Below are 15,483 nucleotides of genomic sequence, written 5' to 3'. Positions count from 1 at the left end.
AACCTTCTGAGAGAGCAGACCCATCGAGCTGAGCAAGCAGAGCTCGCAGTAAGACTGCAGCAGATCCAAGCCGCCCAAGCCGAGGCAAGGGCCGCAGCCGCGGTCAGCAGCGAAGCAGTCGCCCAAGAGAGCCTCAGGCAGCCTCGAGACCGGCGAATGCAAGAATGGACCCAGAGTGGAACACCAGTCCCGGTAATTGGAGAAGACCATGTTTTACTCGGGACACCCGTCATAGGATGGGGACCCCTCTTTGGAAACACACAAGCCCCACCCAAGAACCCTGAAAGTTCTGCTGCCGCCGTTGAAAGGGATGCTGCAGCGCAACCCCTGACAAATGGGAACCCAGAAGACGGTGAGCAAGGATTGCTCACACTCCCCGCCCCGGAAGAAGGCACGCCCCGCGAGTAAAGTAACCAACGCCACCCTAGTGATGTACCCCCAGCCTCTTTTGCCTAAGTCGTGCCCTTAGGCATGACCCCGGACGAGTAGAACGAGACCTAGTCTTACCCCCAAGCTTAACCCCCTTGCAGTAATGAAGTTGTTTGTGCTTGTTGTTTGTGATGCGGTATGCTGGTTTGTTGTGTGCTGCTTGTTTATGTGACTACTGGTAGAAGGTAGATTCTGCCTTATATACAAATTAAACAACTTAAACATCACATAATCGTAACCCCACTCTACCCAATCAACAGATGGCTCCCCGGAGCGTCGCGAGGGCCTCCCGTAGCCGGAACCCCGCAGCCGCTGGTGCCGAAGCGCAGCCTATTGGACAAACGGGCTGTTTGGTTCGACGCCTCACTCGCCTAGCCTAAGGTTAGCCTGTTGCCTAAGCTGTGGCACGTCTAATGTAGCTAAGTTCAGCTACGTGTTTGGTTCATGACCACACCTAAAGTTAGGCATTTCGAAAAAAAGTGTGGTAACAGTTTGGATGGCTGCCACACCTACAGTTAGGCAATGTGTGGTAGCTGTTTGTTTTGCTACCACACCTAAAAGCCACTTAACCGTGATCTTCTGAAAATTGACATCAATGATACAAAAAAAGGGCTGTGTCATAGCTACAATGGACAACATTTAAACTGTACGAAGAAAACAGTTAACAATTATCTGACTTAAAGATGACAGATCTCACAGAAAAAACTGTGCAGACCGGAAATACAAAAGGAGATATCCTGAATTTTCTCGTTTCAGTACTCTCATAAACAAAAATGTCACAACCAAAAAGTTGCAAGGCTCTCACCCTGCAAAATTGACCATGCACAAACGAAACAAACACGGACAAAATCATGGCTGCTTGCCCCCACCTTATTGACTTCCTAGTCGCCAGAAGAAAACAAACTATCACATAATGTGCAACGAACCAATAAAAAATGTATAGTGACAGATGACTAGAATGCAGCAGAATGTATTGCAATGTAGCAGGTAAGAGTAAGAATCCAATAGGTAATCTGCAATAAATTAGTTCAGACATGAAATGCAAAAAAGAAATGCAAATGCAATGACTCATGGAGGAACCGATGATCAGAACAGCAGCTATGCTTAACTACAGGTATAGAATAATCCATGCATGTTTTCAAATAGGATAAGATGTGAGGAGAAGAAATTCTCTAAATGTAGCATGACATATGGTCATATGGAAATCCTCATACAGAAATGAACAGCAGCCTTAGACCAAAACTAAAAACTCTTCTTTGTCAGTCTAGCATTTAAATAAATGCGAAATTATTATAGTAAATAACAACAAACAGACACAAGTGCCAAAGATGATGTTTCTTGCAAGCTCACCAGAGATGCAAAGCTCAAAAAACTAAGAGCTGCCAAACATTAATTAGCAGCTGTATCAAATAACATATAAGTTGGATACTAATGTAGCACTGTCCACGAAAGATCGTACCATTAGCAAAAGTACGTGAGCACCACCATACTATCATCATCTTAGTTCTACAGAAACTAGAGCAGCACCATACTACCATCATCTTAGTGCTAGAAACTATATGAGCAGCACCATACTGCCATCATTTTAGTGCTACAGAAACTATATGTGAGCATCACCATATATCTTCATTAGCTGTCATATATCAGCCTAAAAGAAAATCAAAAGAAGTGCCGTCATTGACACCATCCACCTTCATTTAATTCTTGAATGAGTCTACAAATGCAAAACAGCTCATTTTAGCAAAGTGCAAACAATGAAAGTAATAATGTATGAACTGAAACATATATCACCTGGCACTTAAACAAAATAGCAGTCAAGCACAAAGGGAATTACAGCCCCGAATCACTGAGAAATTTGAATACCCATGATTGAAATGTCATCTCAGCTGAACCGGATAGAAAACCACGCATACCCTTTTGATCCTTATGTGCTAGAAAAGTTCCCACCATCAGCTTTTGATCGGTAGTTAATGTCATATTTTCAAGCCTTTGCCACAAGATAGCATCAGAATTAGGCATATGTGGTGGAGCCGGTGCCGGCTTCTTGAGTTCTTGTTGAAGGGTCACCAAAGTAGTTGCAATCGTATCCCCTATTTTTGACAACCGACTTTTCAGTCTCACATCTCTCTTGGCAGGTTTACCCTCAGCTCTAGGACGCTTCATTCCAGAGCTAGATGAACTACCATCGCCAGTTTGGGATAAAAAGCTAGTTTGCTCATTTGTAGGAGAAGGCAAAGTGTCAGAATCATCACCTAGATCATCTTGAGGTTGAGCATAATTTGAAAAGTCATTGCATATGTCATCATTCAAGTCATTGTCTTCATCATCTTGTGTGTCATTCATGCAATTAGCGGCATCCATAGCAAGAGAACCGTCTGCATTGCTGTTACGGAACAATTCTTGCATTTCATTGTAGAATTTGATAGGCTTAGAAAGGAGCCTTTTTACTCTAACCTGCACAAAGTAACATATTACTTAGTTGTCTAAATTACATTAAAACAGTAAAATATTAACAAAAATACATTGAAAAATAGAGAGCACCTGTAGTTTTGCCTTGTCTGATTCAGAGATAATTACCATAGACCTTGTTGCATCAAAAGTGTTACCACTCTTAGCTAAGGCTGATGCAACAAACTTCCAATTTTCCTTGTAGTGTCTCAGATGTCTCTCAACTTGGGTAGCACTTACCCCCATATTGAATTGTCTATTCAATGCTTCTGCACACTTGAAGTGGTGCTGTTTTTTAAGCTTGAAACCAGCATGTTGATCCTTTATGAACTCAATGAACCAACCAAACATAAACTTGGTTTGATCATCATCCCAAGTGATGGTCCTCTCACGAGCGGAGCCATCACCTTCAACCTTTTCTTTCTCTTTTCCTTTAACCATATCTGTACTCAAGATCAACAAATAAAAATATAGCAATGCAACAAAACAAGATCTGAATACAGCCGCTTTATATAGCTAATCAATAGCAACTAAATGCAACCATCAAATACAAGTACACAGGGTCTGAATACACCATCCAATACAAGCAAATAGGTCTGCATGCAACCACACATGTCCAAATACAAACACACAATACAAGTACATAGATCCGAATACAAGCGCACATTTGTTGGGCTCAAATACATCAATTTTGATCCCATTCATCCCACATTTGTTGGGCTAACTGATCGCGCATATTTGCCCACAGCTGGTTGTCTATATTCATATCACCATGGGAACGGTTGCTCCTTGGAAGAGTTGCAAACCATGTCTCATCATCATAGACATAAATATCAGGACCCTCGTCTATTATAAGGTTATGCAAAGTGCAGCAAGCTAATACTATCTTTACTTGAGTTTTAAGAGGAAAAAAAGGCTGACTTGTTAGTATCTTAAATCTGTTTTTGAGTGTGCCAAATGACCGCTCAACAGTTGTCCTAAGGGAGGAGTGACGAAGATTGAACAATTCCCTTGGATTCTCTGGTCGCCTAGTCCCCTGAAACTCCTTAAGATGGTACCGAACACCTCGATACGGAGGTAATATACCAGGTCTAGCAGCGTAACCAGCATCAGCTAGAAAATAGTGACCTACAATTGGATTTAGCTAAAGTTAGGTAATATTTTTTAAGGCAAAACAATAGGCATCACTTATGACTTTACTAAATACCTTCTGGAATTTTTAATCCTGAGGGGCGTGACAATGCATCTTGTAGCACATAGGAATCATGAGCTGATCCTTCCCATCCAGCCAAGACATATGTGAACCTAAGATCAAAGTCCACGGCAGCTAACACATTTTGTGTTGGATAGTGTTTTCTACCTCTAAACCTATCCTGCATATATAGAGGAACCGATGCTGCGATATGAGTGCCATCCAGAGCCCCTATACATTTCTAGGAAAAATAAAAAAAAAGTTATTCTATTAGTAGGTACTACAAATTAACGAATATAAGATTAAATTCTAATTACATATGTATATGTTACCTTAAAGTATGGGTGAAATCTTCCTAGGCTGTTGGATATTTTTGGATGTGTCTCGGTGGTTCTCATGGTAATGACGTCGCGGGACAGAATGCATAGAGCATCTAGAACAGCATTGAAGTATCTACTAACTGTCTCTCCGGAACGCAAAAATTCAAAGGCAACTGACCTATTTGTCCATCTATGGCCAACAAACTTCATGAACATAGCAAGCTGCTCTTCAATAGAGATGTTCATACTGTCTTGTAACAACCCACGAGACCTTAAATGGTCACATATCCTATGAAAACGGCTTTACGCATTCGCAACTCACTAATAAAATTAGCCTCGGTCCCATTATACAAACGGTTGAGACGCCTTTCCCTTTCTAAATCTCTTTCTAGCAAAGAACCATATTTGATGTACCTCCTGGACAATCTATTTTCTTGCAACTTGTACCATAACATAACAACGCAGATTGCCATGCAAATAAGAATCCTTCTTCTTCGAATTTCATAATAATAGCAATACTCAAGATACAGCATTTTTTCACCCATCTATACAAATTATAAACTAATTAGAATGCATACAACTCATGCTTATACACGTAGAGGAACGAAAATATACCTTGGAGAAGTTCCAATAGATTGTCCTGCTCAATAATCCCTGCTCAGTAATCCCTGAAAAAAGGTAAAAGCCACAAAATTAGTGAAGCAATTTGGAGCAAATCCATGGAGGTACTGCACGAACGACGCACAGAGCTGGGCGGCCCTGGCCATGGCAGAGCCCCTGCCTGCACGCGGCGCCCCTGCCTGCCGCTGCCGCCCCTGGCAGCGGCCCCTCTGGCCGCAGCCCATGCCATGGCCGAGCCCCGCGGCGCCTCTGGCCGCAGCCCACGCCGTGGCGGCGCCCCTGGCCGCCGCCCACGGCGCCCCCCTGGCCGAGCCCCGCGGCGCCCCTGTCAGCCGCCCACGGCGCCCCTGGCCGCAGCCCATGCCGTGGCGGCGCCCCTGGCCGCCGCCCACGGCGCCCCCCTGGCCGCAGCCCACGCGGTGGCGGCGCCCCCCTGGCCGAGCCCCGCGGCGCCCCTGTCAGCCGCCCACGGCGCCCCTGGCCGCAGCCCATGCCATGGCGCGCCCCTGGCCGCAGCCCACGCGGTGGCGGCGCCCCCCTGGCCGCCGCCCGCGGCGCCCCTCGCCGCTGCCCACGGCGACCCTCTGCCCGCACCCCTCTGGCCGCAGCCCCGCGCGATGGCCGCGGCCCTCTGGCCGGAGCCCCGCGCCATGGCGGCGCCCGCTATCTCCCTGCTGCAGCTCGTGCCGTGGTGCCGCCGCCGCCACGGATCCGCGACCTCCCTGCCCCGCCTCCTGCAGCAGCTGCGGGCCGCCGCCGCCACGGCCAATGCGCCGCCGCCATGGCGCGGAGCCACCGCCGCCTGACTCCCGCCGCGGCTGACGGTTCCCCTGCCGCGGCTGCCGGATCGTGCCGCCGCCATCCATCGCCGCATCGCGCGAACACGCCGCCGCCGCCGCCATCTATCGTCCCCATCGCGCGAACACGCCGACCAGAGGGCTCGACCGTCGACCGGCTGCGCCGTCCCCTACCCCCATCTTTTCCCCAACGAGGTGAGGCGCGACGGGATCGTACCTGGAGGAGCTCCGGCAACGGCAGGGAGATGGGGAGTGCGGCGCGACACAGTGGACGGGGAGTGCGGCGCTCGTTTCGATCGCCGAACGTTAGGCGTTTTTTTTGTGAGGCGAAGGGGTGCCGGCCTACCTAACTTCTGCAGCGTGCCTACGGTTAGCTGCGAAACAAACGGGTGCCTAACGAGGTGTGGCACGCCTAACGTTAGGCTGCGGCAAGTTAGGCGTCGAACCAAACAGCCCCAAAATCTTCCTCAGGGAGAACATGAAGTAAGCCAGAACCAAGGAGAAAATCAAGGAGGAGAACAACTACCACCACCCCCACCCCTCAGGGACCTGGCACAGATAATCCACAACCAGACCCTCATACTGGAAACACTGGCCAACGCCCTCGTTAACCGGCAACCACGAGGGCAGAACATGAATGACAAGCTGACAGCCTTTCTAAGGACCAAGCCGCCCACCTTTGCCGGATCCTGCAACCCTTTGGCTGCAGACGACTGGTTACGAGTAATTCAGAGGAAACTCGAACCGTTTGAATGCCAGGACCGAGACAAAGTCCTTCTGGCAGCCCACCAACTCACCGGAACAGCATTAGCCTGGTGGGAAAATTATTGTGCCGCAGCTGAGGATGCCTCTACCATCACTTGGGAGGAATTTGTGAAGGAGTTCCGCCGTTATCACATCCCTTCGGCCACCATGAAGTGCAAGGCGGATGAATTCCGCGCACTGCAGCAAGGGAGCATGACGGTGGAAGAGTACACCCACCGGTTCATAGAGTTGGCCCGATATGCACCGGAGGAAGTGAACGACGATGACAAGAAACAAGACATGTTCAAGAAGGGACTAAACCCAGAACTCCGGACCTTGCTTACCCCGCAGATCTATCCTGACTTCAATACCCTGATGAACAAGGCTATCCTTACGGAAAGGGCCAAAACCGAAGAGAGGAAGGATAACAAACGCAAATTCCTGGAAAGTAAGGCCCGCCAACAGGACCGTTTCCAAAAGACGAGGAACTTCAGCTACACTGTACCGAGATCTCAGGCCCCAATGCAGTATAGGACTCAGTCTCAAGTGACAGGACCACGGGCCCATAACACACAGCTTGGGAGCCAGAATACCATGAGGGCCCCGCAGAGCAATGCAAGCCTGGTCGCCTCCGACAACAACAATGTTAAGGCCTGTTTCAACTGCCATGAGACAGGGCATTTCATTGCCAATTGCCCTTATGCCAAGAATAGGCCGGCTACATCAGCCTTCTCCAACACGGTGAATGGACCCAGACCAGCCCTGACCGGTGCCAACCGAGTACCCATTCGCAACAATGACAACAGTCAGCAGACGAAGCAGCCCCAGCAGTCATTTGGACGAGCTCGCGTCAATCACATCGACGTGTAGGAGGCTCAAGGAGCTCAGGGCGTAGTGCTCGGTGAGTACCTAGTCAACTCAGCTCTGGCAACAGTATTATTTGATTCTGGAGCATCGCACTCGTTCATATCCTCAAGTTTTGTGGAAGAACACAAAATACCTACAGTACTACTAAAAACACCCCTATTAACCCGGACGCCTGGAGGCGACATCAAATGCCAACTAGGTTGTCCACGGGTAAGGATCAATCTAAGTGGGGTAGAATTTCTAGCAGACTTAGTAGTACTTAAGTCTGGGGGAATAGACGTGAACCTTGGAATGGACTGGTTAAGCCGACACAATGGTCTCATAGGCTGCACTGACAAAGTGGTACACCTAACAAACCCCGAAGGAGTACAAGTAATCTGCCATACCCAGGAAAGTGAGTTTAACCCGATGGTGTTTAGCATGGAAGCCAAGCCCTTAGGAGAAGTCCCGGTAGTAAACGAATACCCAGATGTCTTCCCCGAAGAACTTCCCGGTATGCCACCGAACAGGGATATAGAGTTCGTCATTGACCTTATCCCTGGAACCTCCCCTATAGCCAAGAGACCCTATAGGATGGCGGCCTCTGAGTTGATAGAATTAAAGAAGCAACTAGAAGAACTGCAACGAATTGGCTTCATCAGACCAAGCTCGTCGCCCTGGGGAGCCCCAGTTCTGTTTGTCAAGAAGAAAGATGGGAGTATGAGGTTGTGTGTAGATTACCGGGCACTGAACGAGATTACCATTAAGAATAAGTACCCCCTCCCCAGGATTGATGACCTTTTCGATCAGCTAAAAGGGGCCAAGTACTTTTCCAAGATCGATCTAAGGTCAGGATATTTTCAGCTCAAGATTAGAGAAAGTGACATCCCTAAGACAGCTTTTGTCACCCATTACGGGCAGTTTGAGTTCACCGTAATGTCCTTCGGACTAACCAATGCCCCTGCCTATTTTATGAACCTCATGAATAAAGTATTTATGGATGAGCTGGATAAGTTTGTCATAGTCTTTATCGACGACATACTTATCTACTCCAAGAGTATTCAGGAACATGAGCAACATCTGCGGGTAGTATTGGAAAAGCTGAGAATACATAAGCTATATGCCAAGTTTAGCAAGTGTGAATTCTGGCTGGAGAGAGTAGCTTTCCTTGGTCACATTCTGACCACGGAAGGCGTAGCAGTGGACCCAGAGAAGGTCGAAGCCGTTTTCAACTAGCAGCGACCGACTAATGTTAGTGAAATCAGAAGTTTTCTTGGATTAGCCGGGTACTATCGGAGATTTATTGAGTGATTCTCCAAGATAGCCCGACCCATGACGGAACTTCTTAAGAAGGAGAAGAAGTTCGCCTAGACAGAATCTTGTGAAAGAAGTTTTCAAGAATTGAAGCAAAGGTTGACAACCGCCCCAGTGCTGACCCTACCGGATATTCATCGGGACTTTGTCATTTATTGTGACGCATCCCGACAAGTATTAGGGTGTGTGCTGATGCAAGACGGGAAAGTCGTTGCATATGCTTCCCGCCAACTCAGGACTCATGAGCGGAACTATCCGACCCATGATTTGGAATTTGCAGCCGTAGTGCATGCCCTTAAGATTTGGAGACATTACTTGATTGGGAATAAGTGTGAAATTTACACCGACCATAAGAGTCTGAAGTATATCTTCACTCAGCCAGATTTGAACTTAAGGCAAAGAAGATGGTTGGAGTTGGTCAAGGACTACAATTTGGAAATTCATTATCACCCCGGGAAAGCAAATGTGGTAGCCGATGCCTTAAGTCGGAAATCCTATGGGCCCAAAGATGACCATCTGCGCGAGGAAATGGCACGATTAAATGTGCACATTGTTCCTCGAGGTTCCAGCCATGTGCTGAACGTCCAATCAACACTAGAGGATAGAATTAGATAGGCTCAAAGCTCGGATCAGGAGTTAATAAAGATCTGCAAACAAACTGGAGAAAACAAAGCACCGGGTTTCAGAGTGGACGATAAGGGAGCGTTATGGTACGAGAATAGGATTTGTGTACCCCAGAATGGAGACTTCCGGCGGATAATCATGGACGAAGCCCATAACTCGGCCTACTCCATCCACCCAGGATCCACCAAAATGTATATGGACATAAGGCAAAAGTATTGGTGGAATGGAATGAAGGCGGATATTGCACGATTTGTGGCTCATTGTGATACTTGTCAAAGGATCAAGGCCGAACATCAAAAGCCAGCAGGATTATTGCAACCCCTACCCATTCCGGTTTGGAAATGGGATGAGATAGGAATGGACTTTGTGGTAGGCCTACCTAGAACACAGAAAGGACACGATTCCATATGGGTAATAGTGGACCGACTCACTAAATCGGCTCATTTCATACCCGTACGAACTAATTACGGTGGAGAAAAGCTGGCAAAGCTTTATGTGGAAAACATAGTAAAATTACATGGAGTGCCTAGCAAAATTGTCTCAGATAGAGGAACTCAATTCACCTCTAGGATTTTGGAAAAGCTTACATCAAGCCATGGGCACCAAGTTAGATTTCAGCTCAGCATATCACCCACAGACGGATGGTCAAACCGAGAGGGTAAATCAGATTATGGAGGATATGCTGAGAGCATGCATCTTGACCTACGGAAAGGACTGGGAGCAGAGTCTGCCGTATGCAGAATTCTCGTACAACAATAGTTACCAAGCCAGCTTGGGCATGTCACCATTCGAAACTCTCTATGGAAGGAAGTGCAAGACTCCCCTAATGTGGTCGGAAGTTGGAGAACGTGCCCTAGTGGGACCCACACTTATAAAAGAGGCAGAAGAAAAAGTAGCAGAGATCTGCGAGAAATTGAAAGCGGCTCAATCCCGGCAAAAGAACTACGCAGACAAGAAAAGGCGAGAAATAAGTTTCAACCCAGGAGATTATGTTTATCTCAAAGTCTCACCCATCCGAGGAACGCGAAGATTTCAGGTACAAGGAAAATTGGCCCCTTGATATATTGGACCGTATCAAGTTCTGAAGAGAGTCGGAGCAGTAGCATACCGACTGGAGTTACCAGAAGAAATGTCGGATATACACCCAGTGTTTCATGTCTCACAATTAAGAAGGTGTTTGAGAGTACCCGAGGAAGAACATGTGCCGGTGGAAACAATAGATCTGCAGGCGGATCTGCGATACCAGGCAGTACCGGTCAAAATTCTGCACACTGTCACTAGGAGGACAAGAAACTCCGAAGTATGGATATGCAGGGTTCAATGGAGCAGACACGGAGTAGAGGAAGCAACTTGGGAACGCGAGGAGGCTATAAAGAAGGAGTTTCCCCATCTGTTTAAGAACCAGTCGAATCTCGAGGATGAGATTCATTTTAAGTGGGGTAGGTTTGTGACGCCCTAAAAATTTACCAATTTAAACCATTCGCTAGAGTGTTTCGATCAAAAACCTATTCGTCGTCAAAGCCCGTCCGAACCTTAACCCTAACCCTCTCCGCTTCCCCCCCCCCGCCATCCTGACAACCGATAGGAACTTGACCGCCGTCCCATCCCGCACCGCTCGGTGGCCTGTCGCCCACGCTTGACCACCCGCCGCGATCGGCGCCGACGCAATCCCCCTTCCCTTTCCTTTCTTGCTCTCTCCTTTTTCTTTTTCTTTCTCTCTCTCTCCCATTTCTTTTCTTTCCCTCTTTCCTTTTTTCTCTTTCTTTTTCTTTCTTCCTTTTCTTTCTTCTTTTCCCTTTCCCCCTCCTGCTTGGCTCCCGCATGCGCGCCCCTGGCCGCACCCGGCCGTGCCAGGCACCGGCCGCCTCCCTCCCCTCGCGCGCACACGCGCCCCTGTTCTCGGCCGCCCGCGCCCACGCGTGCATCGCGTGACCGCGCGCCGCGCCGTGCCGGCCGCCGCTCGCACCCCCGCCCTGGCCTGCGCCTCGCCGCGCCGTGCGCGCACGCGCGCGCCCTTCCCCGCGCGTGCCGCGCCGCCCGCCGCTGGCGCTCCGCCCTCGCCGCTCGCGCCGTCGCCCCTGTGCCGCACAGCGCCCGGCCCCCTCCTCCCCCACGTGATTGACATCGCCCTCAGCGCCCGCGCCTTTCCCGCACGCCGTGTCACGACACCGAGCACCATTAATGGCCGCCCCCGGAGCTTGCCTCTGCCGGCCACCTGCTCGCCTGCTCCACCGCCCCGAGCGCCTATAAAAGGGGCCAAGGAGCACCCCCGGCGCCCCCACGACCCGCAGCACCAATTAGCCCCTCACCTCCCTGCCCCTACCACCGCCGCCACGCACGCCACCACCGGCCGCCGCCCCCCACCGCGGCCCCGCCTCTTCGCCGCGTCCCAAGCCAAAGTGAGTAAGGGAATCCGACCCCCTCGCCTCCCTCCTCCTTTTCCCTCCCTCCATGGCCGACGCCGGGCCTCGGGCCGGTCGGATTTACCACCGCCGGCGCCCCCACCACCGCTCCTCTGTTTCCCATGGGGAGAGGAGGAAGAAGGTGGCTGTTTGCCACAAAACCCCCTGGCCCTCTCCCTTTTCCCCAAAAGAACCCCCCCTTGTGCCACTTTTAACTGCAGGCCCTTCTGCTCCTAGTTATTTAGGAAAACAACCCCCGTCATGTAAGCCTAATATCAAATAAACCCCTACACCTTTCTAACATGCCCCAAATGTTTCTGAAATTTATAACCAAGTCCTTTTCCGTTTCATAACCATTTACAAACGAGCCCCTGGACCCCTGTTTAACCCCCGAACCCTCTTTAACTTGTCATTTTATGCGCCAAACGGTCTCCGATCGACCCGAAACTTTACCACACCCTTTCTAGTATAGTTTTAACCATGCCATTAAGAAACCACCCAAAAATATTACCCCCATCTCCATAACTAAATTATTTCCGATTAAAGCTCAACGATAAAAGCTTTTAGTTCTTTCGCTTGATTGTGTGTCTGTCTATTTGCTTCGTAGGACACGGAGTGAATGAGGAAGTTCCCGACTGTGACCAAGCGAACGAGGACCAGTTCTGCGACCCCGAACCCGAGGGACAGTGCTTCGATCAGGACCTCCCGCAAGGATTTGATGATGGCAAGTTCAATCCCGCCCTTTGATGCATGTTTCTGTCCTAGTTTTACAAACACAACCCAGTGGCCTGTTTTATAAAATTGCATGGTTTTGCTTGCTGAAAACATGGTAGGATAGCCAACCCTGCTTGTGATAACCATACCTTGACCACCTGGTTTTATAAAGAAAGTGTGTGTGTGGGAAGGGATAAAATATGGTTTTGAAAGACGAGTCAGACGGGATGGATGGCATTCCGGTGTGAATTGCCGTTGGTGTGCTCGTACCTATGTGGTTGAGCGAGGAAGGAAGATATCCATCTTGTCACTCCTAAGGACCGAGTTGATGTGTCATCTCACCTAGCTTCCTGTCGTGCAAACCACTTGACCGTTGTATGGGCAACGGCTTAGCATAAACCCCACTAGTTAGTCTGATAGCCATTAGAAGAGCTGAGAGCAACGGGTGATCAAGGAGAAGGGATAAGCTCTGTGTGACTTATGCCCCGGTTAAACCTCAGAGATAGGTCGAATGACCCCTTGATGGATCCCGTGGTGGCTAGTCAGGTCTAGCTAAGGTGGGTAATAGCTTTGTTGGGATCTGCACCGACACTAAGGTGATCGTGCTGTGGTACCCCACCTGTGGGTAAAGTTGCACACCTCTGCAGAGTTAAAATCTATTTGAATAGCCATGCTCACGGTATTGGGCAAGTTATGGTGTGGTCACATAACTAGTGTTTCTTTCTGGGAATGGTTGGACTGGTGTGGGTTGTTTGGAAAGTATCCGGCAGTTGTGCCGTGTGCTACGGCGGACGGGGAGTCCGGTAGCAGCTTAAAACTTGGATCCTGTGTGGATCAACATCACGTGCTCCTCGGTACTAGAAAACTTGTTTCGAAAATATTTTTAAACGAACCTATGCATACAACCGAGTTTTCTGCAAATGAACCATAACCTTATCCTTGGAGTGTCCTGTGCATTGGTTTCTGATATAACCCCCTCCGTGGGTGTGATTGGACTTGCTGAGTACGTTTGTACTCACCCCATCCTTACTTCTTACAGCAGAAGATCCAGACTACCTCCCCGAAGACGTCGAGTAGGGTTTCGTCCTGCACCCAGTCTTGCCTGTGGTTAGGGCCACCGCTGGAGTTCCGCATGGCACAAGACTCTGATGACCCTCTTTTCGTAGCTAGTGTAGTAGTGTGGGTTTTAGTTGTAATCCTCGCGATAGTAGCGCTTCACTGCCCATTACCGCGTAGAGTTGTACGGTGATGTACCATCTGATGTAATAAAAGTGTTATCAGCCTCCTGAAACTGATAAAACATCTCTTTTAAGTCTTCCCTGATGGAGGAACGCTTCAAGTTCCTGTACTCAAGAAAAAACTAGCAGATAATGTGTTGTCTGCAGAGACCAATACAGACCAAAGTGTTAAACCTACACCAACCTGTACACCAGCATTTTCTTCCAGCCCATTCTAGTTAATGACAGTTAGCAAATGGCAATCAAAACTCTAATTCCATTATAGCACCGTAGCACCAAAATTCATATCAACTGTAAATCTAAATAATTGATTACCAAGAAGAATTATCAGGAAGGCACACATAAGATGTAGCAGTTCTAGAACATGGACAATACTTTCTTACGGTTCCTACCAAACAATACTTTATGTAAGATTGCAACCTTTTTCCTTGGAAGCGGAAATAAATTAGCAGAATCAGAACAAAGTAAACGTCTTGCAGCTCAGAAGAATTGTGGATGCAGAGGAAACAGAGCATATGCAGGCAAGGATTCTACCTGGTTCAGAGCACAGGCATGAAAACAAAAGCTGTCTCCCTACTGGAACAAAACTAACAGTTCGTCAGAATGGTGTCACTGCAGTGCCGCATCACTGAAGTGCTATTTCTTTTGTGCTGCTAAATGCAAGAACAAATCTCGCACGACCACATCTACTAGCCATGGGAGACGACAGTAATTCGTGAGCAAGCTGACCCAAGATCCTACCATCGTGCTACCCTACCTAGGCTTCCACGAATCGAATCAAATTGAATGGAATGAAATCGGAGAACACAACCCAACAAACAGGAATTAAGGCATTGAAGCGCGGCACGAACTCAAGAACCCAAGCACACCGATGGCAAGAATCAAATCCAGCCTGTAGCTCACCACAACCCAAGCCCCAAGGAAGAGGAGAGGGGAAGAAAGAGGAGGGCGGCGGCTTACCGGCAACTAGGTGGCGGAGAGGATCGGCGTCGCCGCCGCCGCACCATCGCTGGCTGTGTGTCCGTCGCCTGGATCCGAGCTGGAGGGTCAAACTAGTGGCTGCATTTCGGGCCATGGAGAGGGTGGAAAGTTTGTTCTAAACCAGTTTCCGTTCCGGGTCGGACCAAAACGAACTAAAACGAAATGTAATTTCATCGTGGACCTGGTTTCGAAACGGGCCGCTCCAAACCACCCGGAATGAGCCCCGGAACGGCCCGTTCCGAGAAAACCGAACGGGGCCTTAGGTGGACACGGACAGCGGATTGGTTTAGTGGATAGTGGATACCGTCTTGAGGGTGTATCAAAAGTTTTCTCTGACATGCGGGCCTGGTTGTCGTGACGTCCGGTAGGACCAAGGGACTACTTCTGTGGTTGAGATTTCACAACTGGGGATCGGACGGAACGCTGATTTTCCGAGTTTTATGCAGTTGGTCCCGTGACCTGGCGGCGGATGATGAGCGGATGTCGAGACGGTCAACGGAAGTGGATAATATACTCAAAATCTGTGGCGAGGATGGGAGGTTCCCCACTTCTGCTGACGTGTGGGGTACGCGGAATCCTTGTGGAGCCCGCCTTTGGACACGATTCTGTATCTCTGTTTGTGTACGACTGAGTACCTCTGATTGCCTGTACGACTGCTACTTGTGTTTGGAAAGCTGAACTGCCTGCTAGATACCGAACCAAATTTTCTTCAAATGTGCAGCAAGTCTAGCTTCTGGATCCAGAATGGGAAAAGATCTGCTAGCTACCTACCTCAAGGCCAAAACTTCTCAACACAACGAATAGCCACTTTCT

The 15,483-nt window shown here is 49.0% G+C and overlaps 1 protein-coding gene and 1 long non-coding RNA gene across 2 annotated transcripts; both read right to left on the bottom strand.

Annotated features, from left to right (window-relative positions):
- Nucleotides 1-1,076: 1,076 nt before the first annotated feature.
- LOC112890325 lies at nt 1,077-1,837 on the bottom strand. Its single transcript, XR_003228310.1, has 2 exons — nt 1,780-1,837; nt 1,077-1,310 (listed from the first exon to the last, which is right to left on the bottom strand). It is a non-coding gene; the product is annotated as an uncharacterized LOC112890325 (long non-coding RNA).
- Nucleotides 1,838-2,259: 422 nt separating this feature from the next.
- On the bottom strand, nt 2,260-2,835 carry LOC112890315. Its single transcript, XM_025957228.1, has one exon. It carries the CDS (start codon nt 2,833-2,835, stop codon nt 2,260-2,262), a length of 576 nt encoding a protein of 191 aa, XP_025813013.1.
- Between the last annotated feature and the right edge of the window lie 12,648 nt (nt 2,836-15,483).

This window comes from Panicum hallii, chromosome 1 (assembly GCF_002211085.1).
Source record: "Panicum hallii strain FIL2 chromosome 1, PHallii_v3.1, whole genome shotgun sequence".
In the NCBI taxonomy this organism is placed as follows: Eukaryota; Viridiplantae; Streptophyta; class Magnoliopsida; order Poales; family Poaceae; genus Panicum; species Panicum hallii.
The sequence above is the reverse complement of the archived record's forward strand: the minus strand, read 5'-3'. Positions and strand labels throughout refer to the sequence as shown.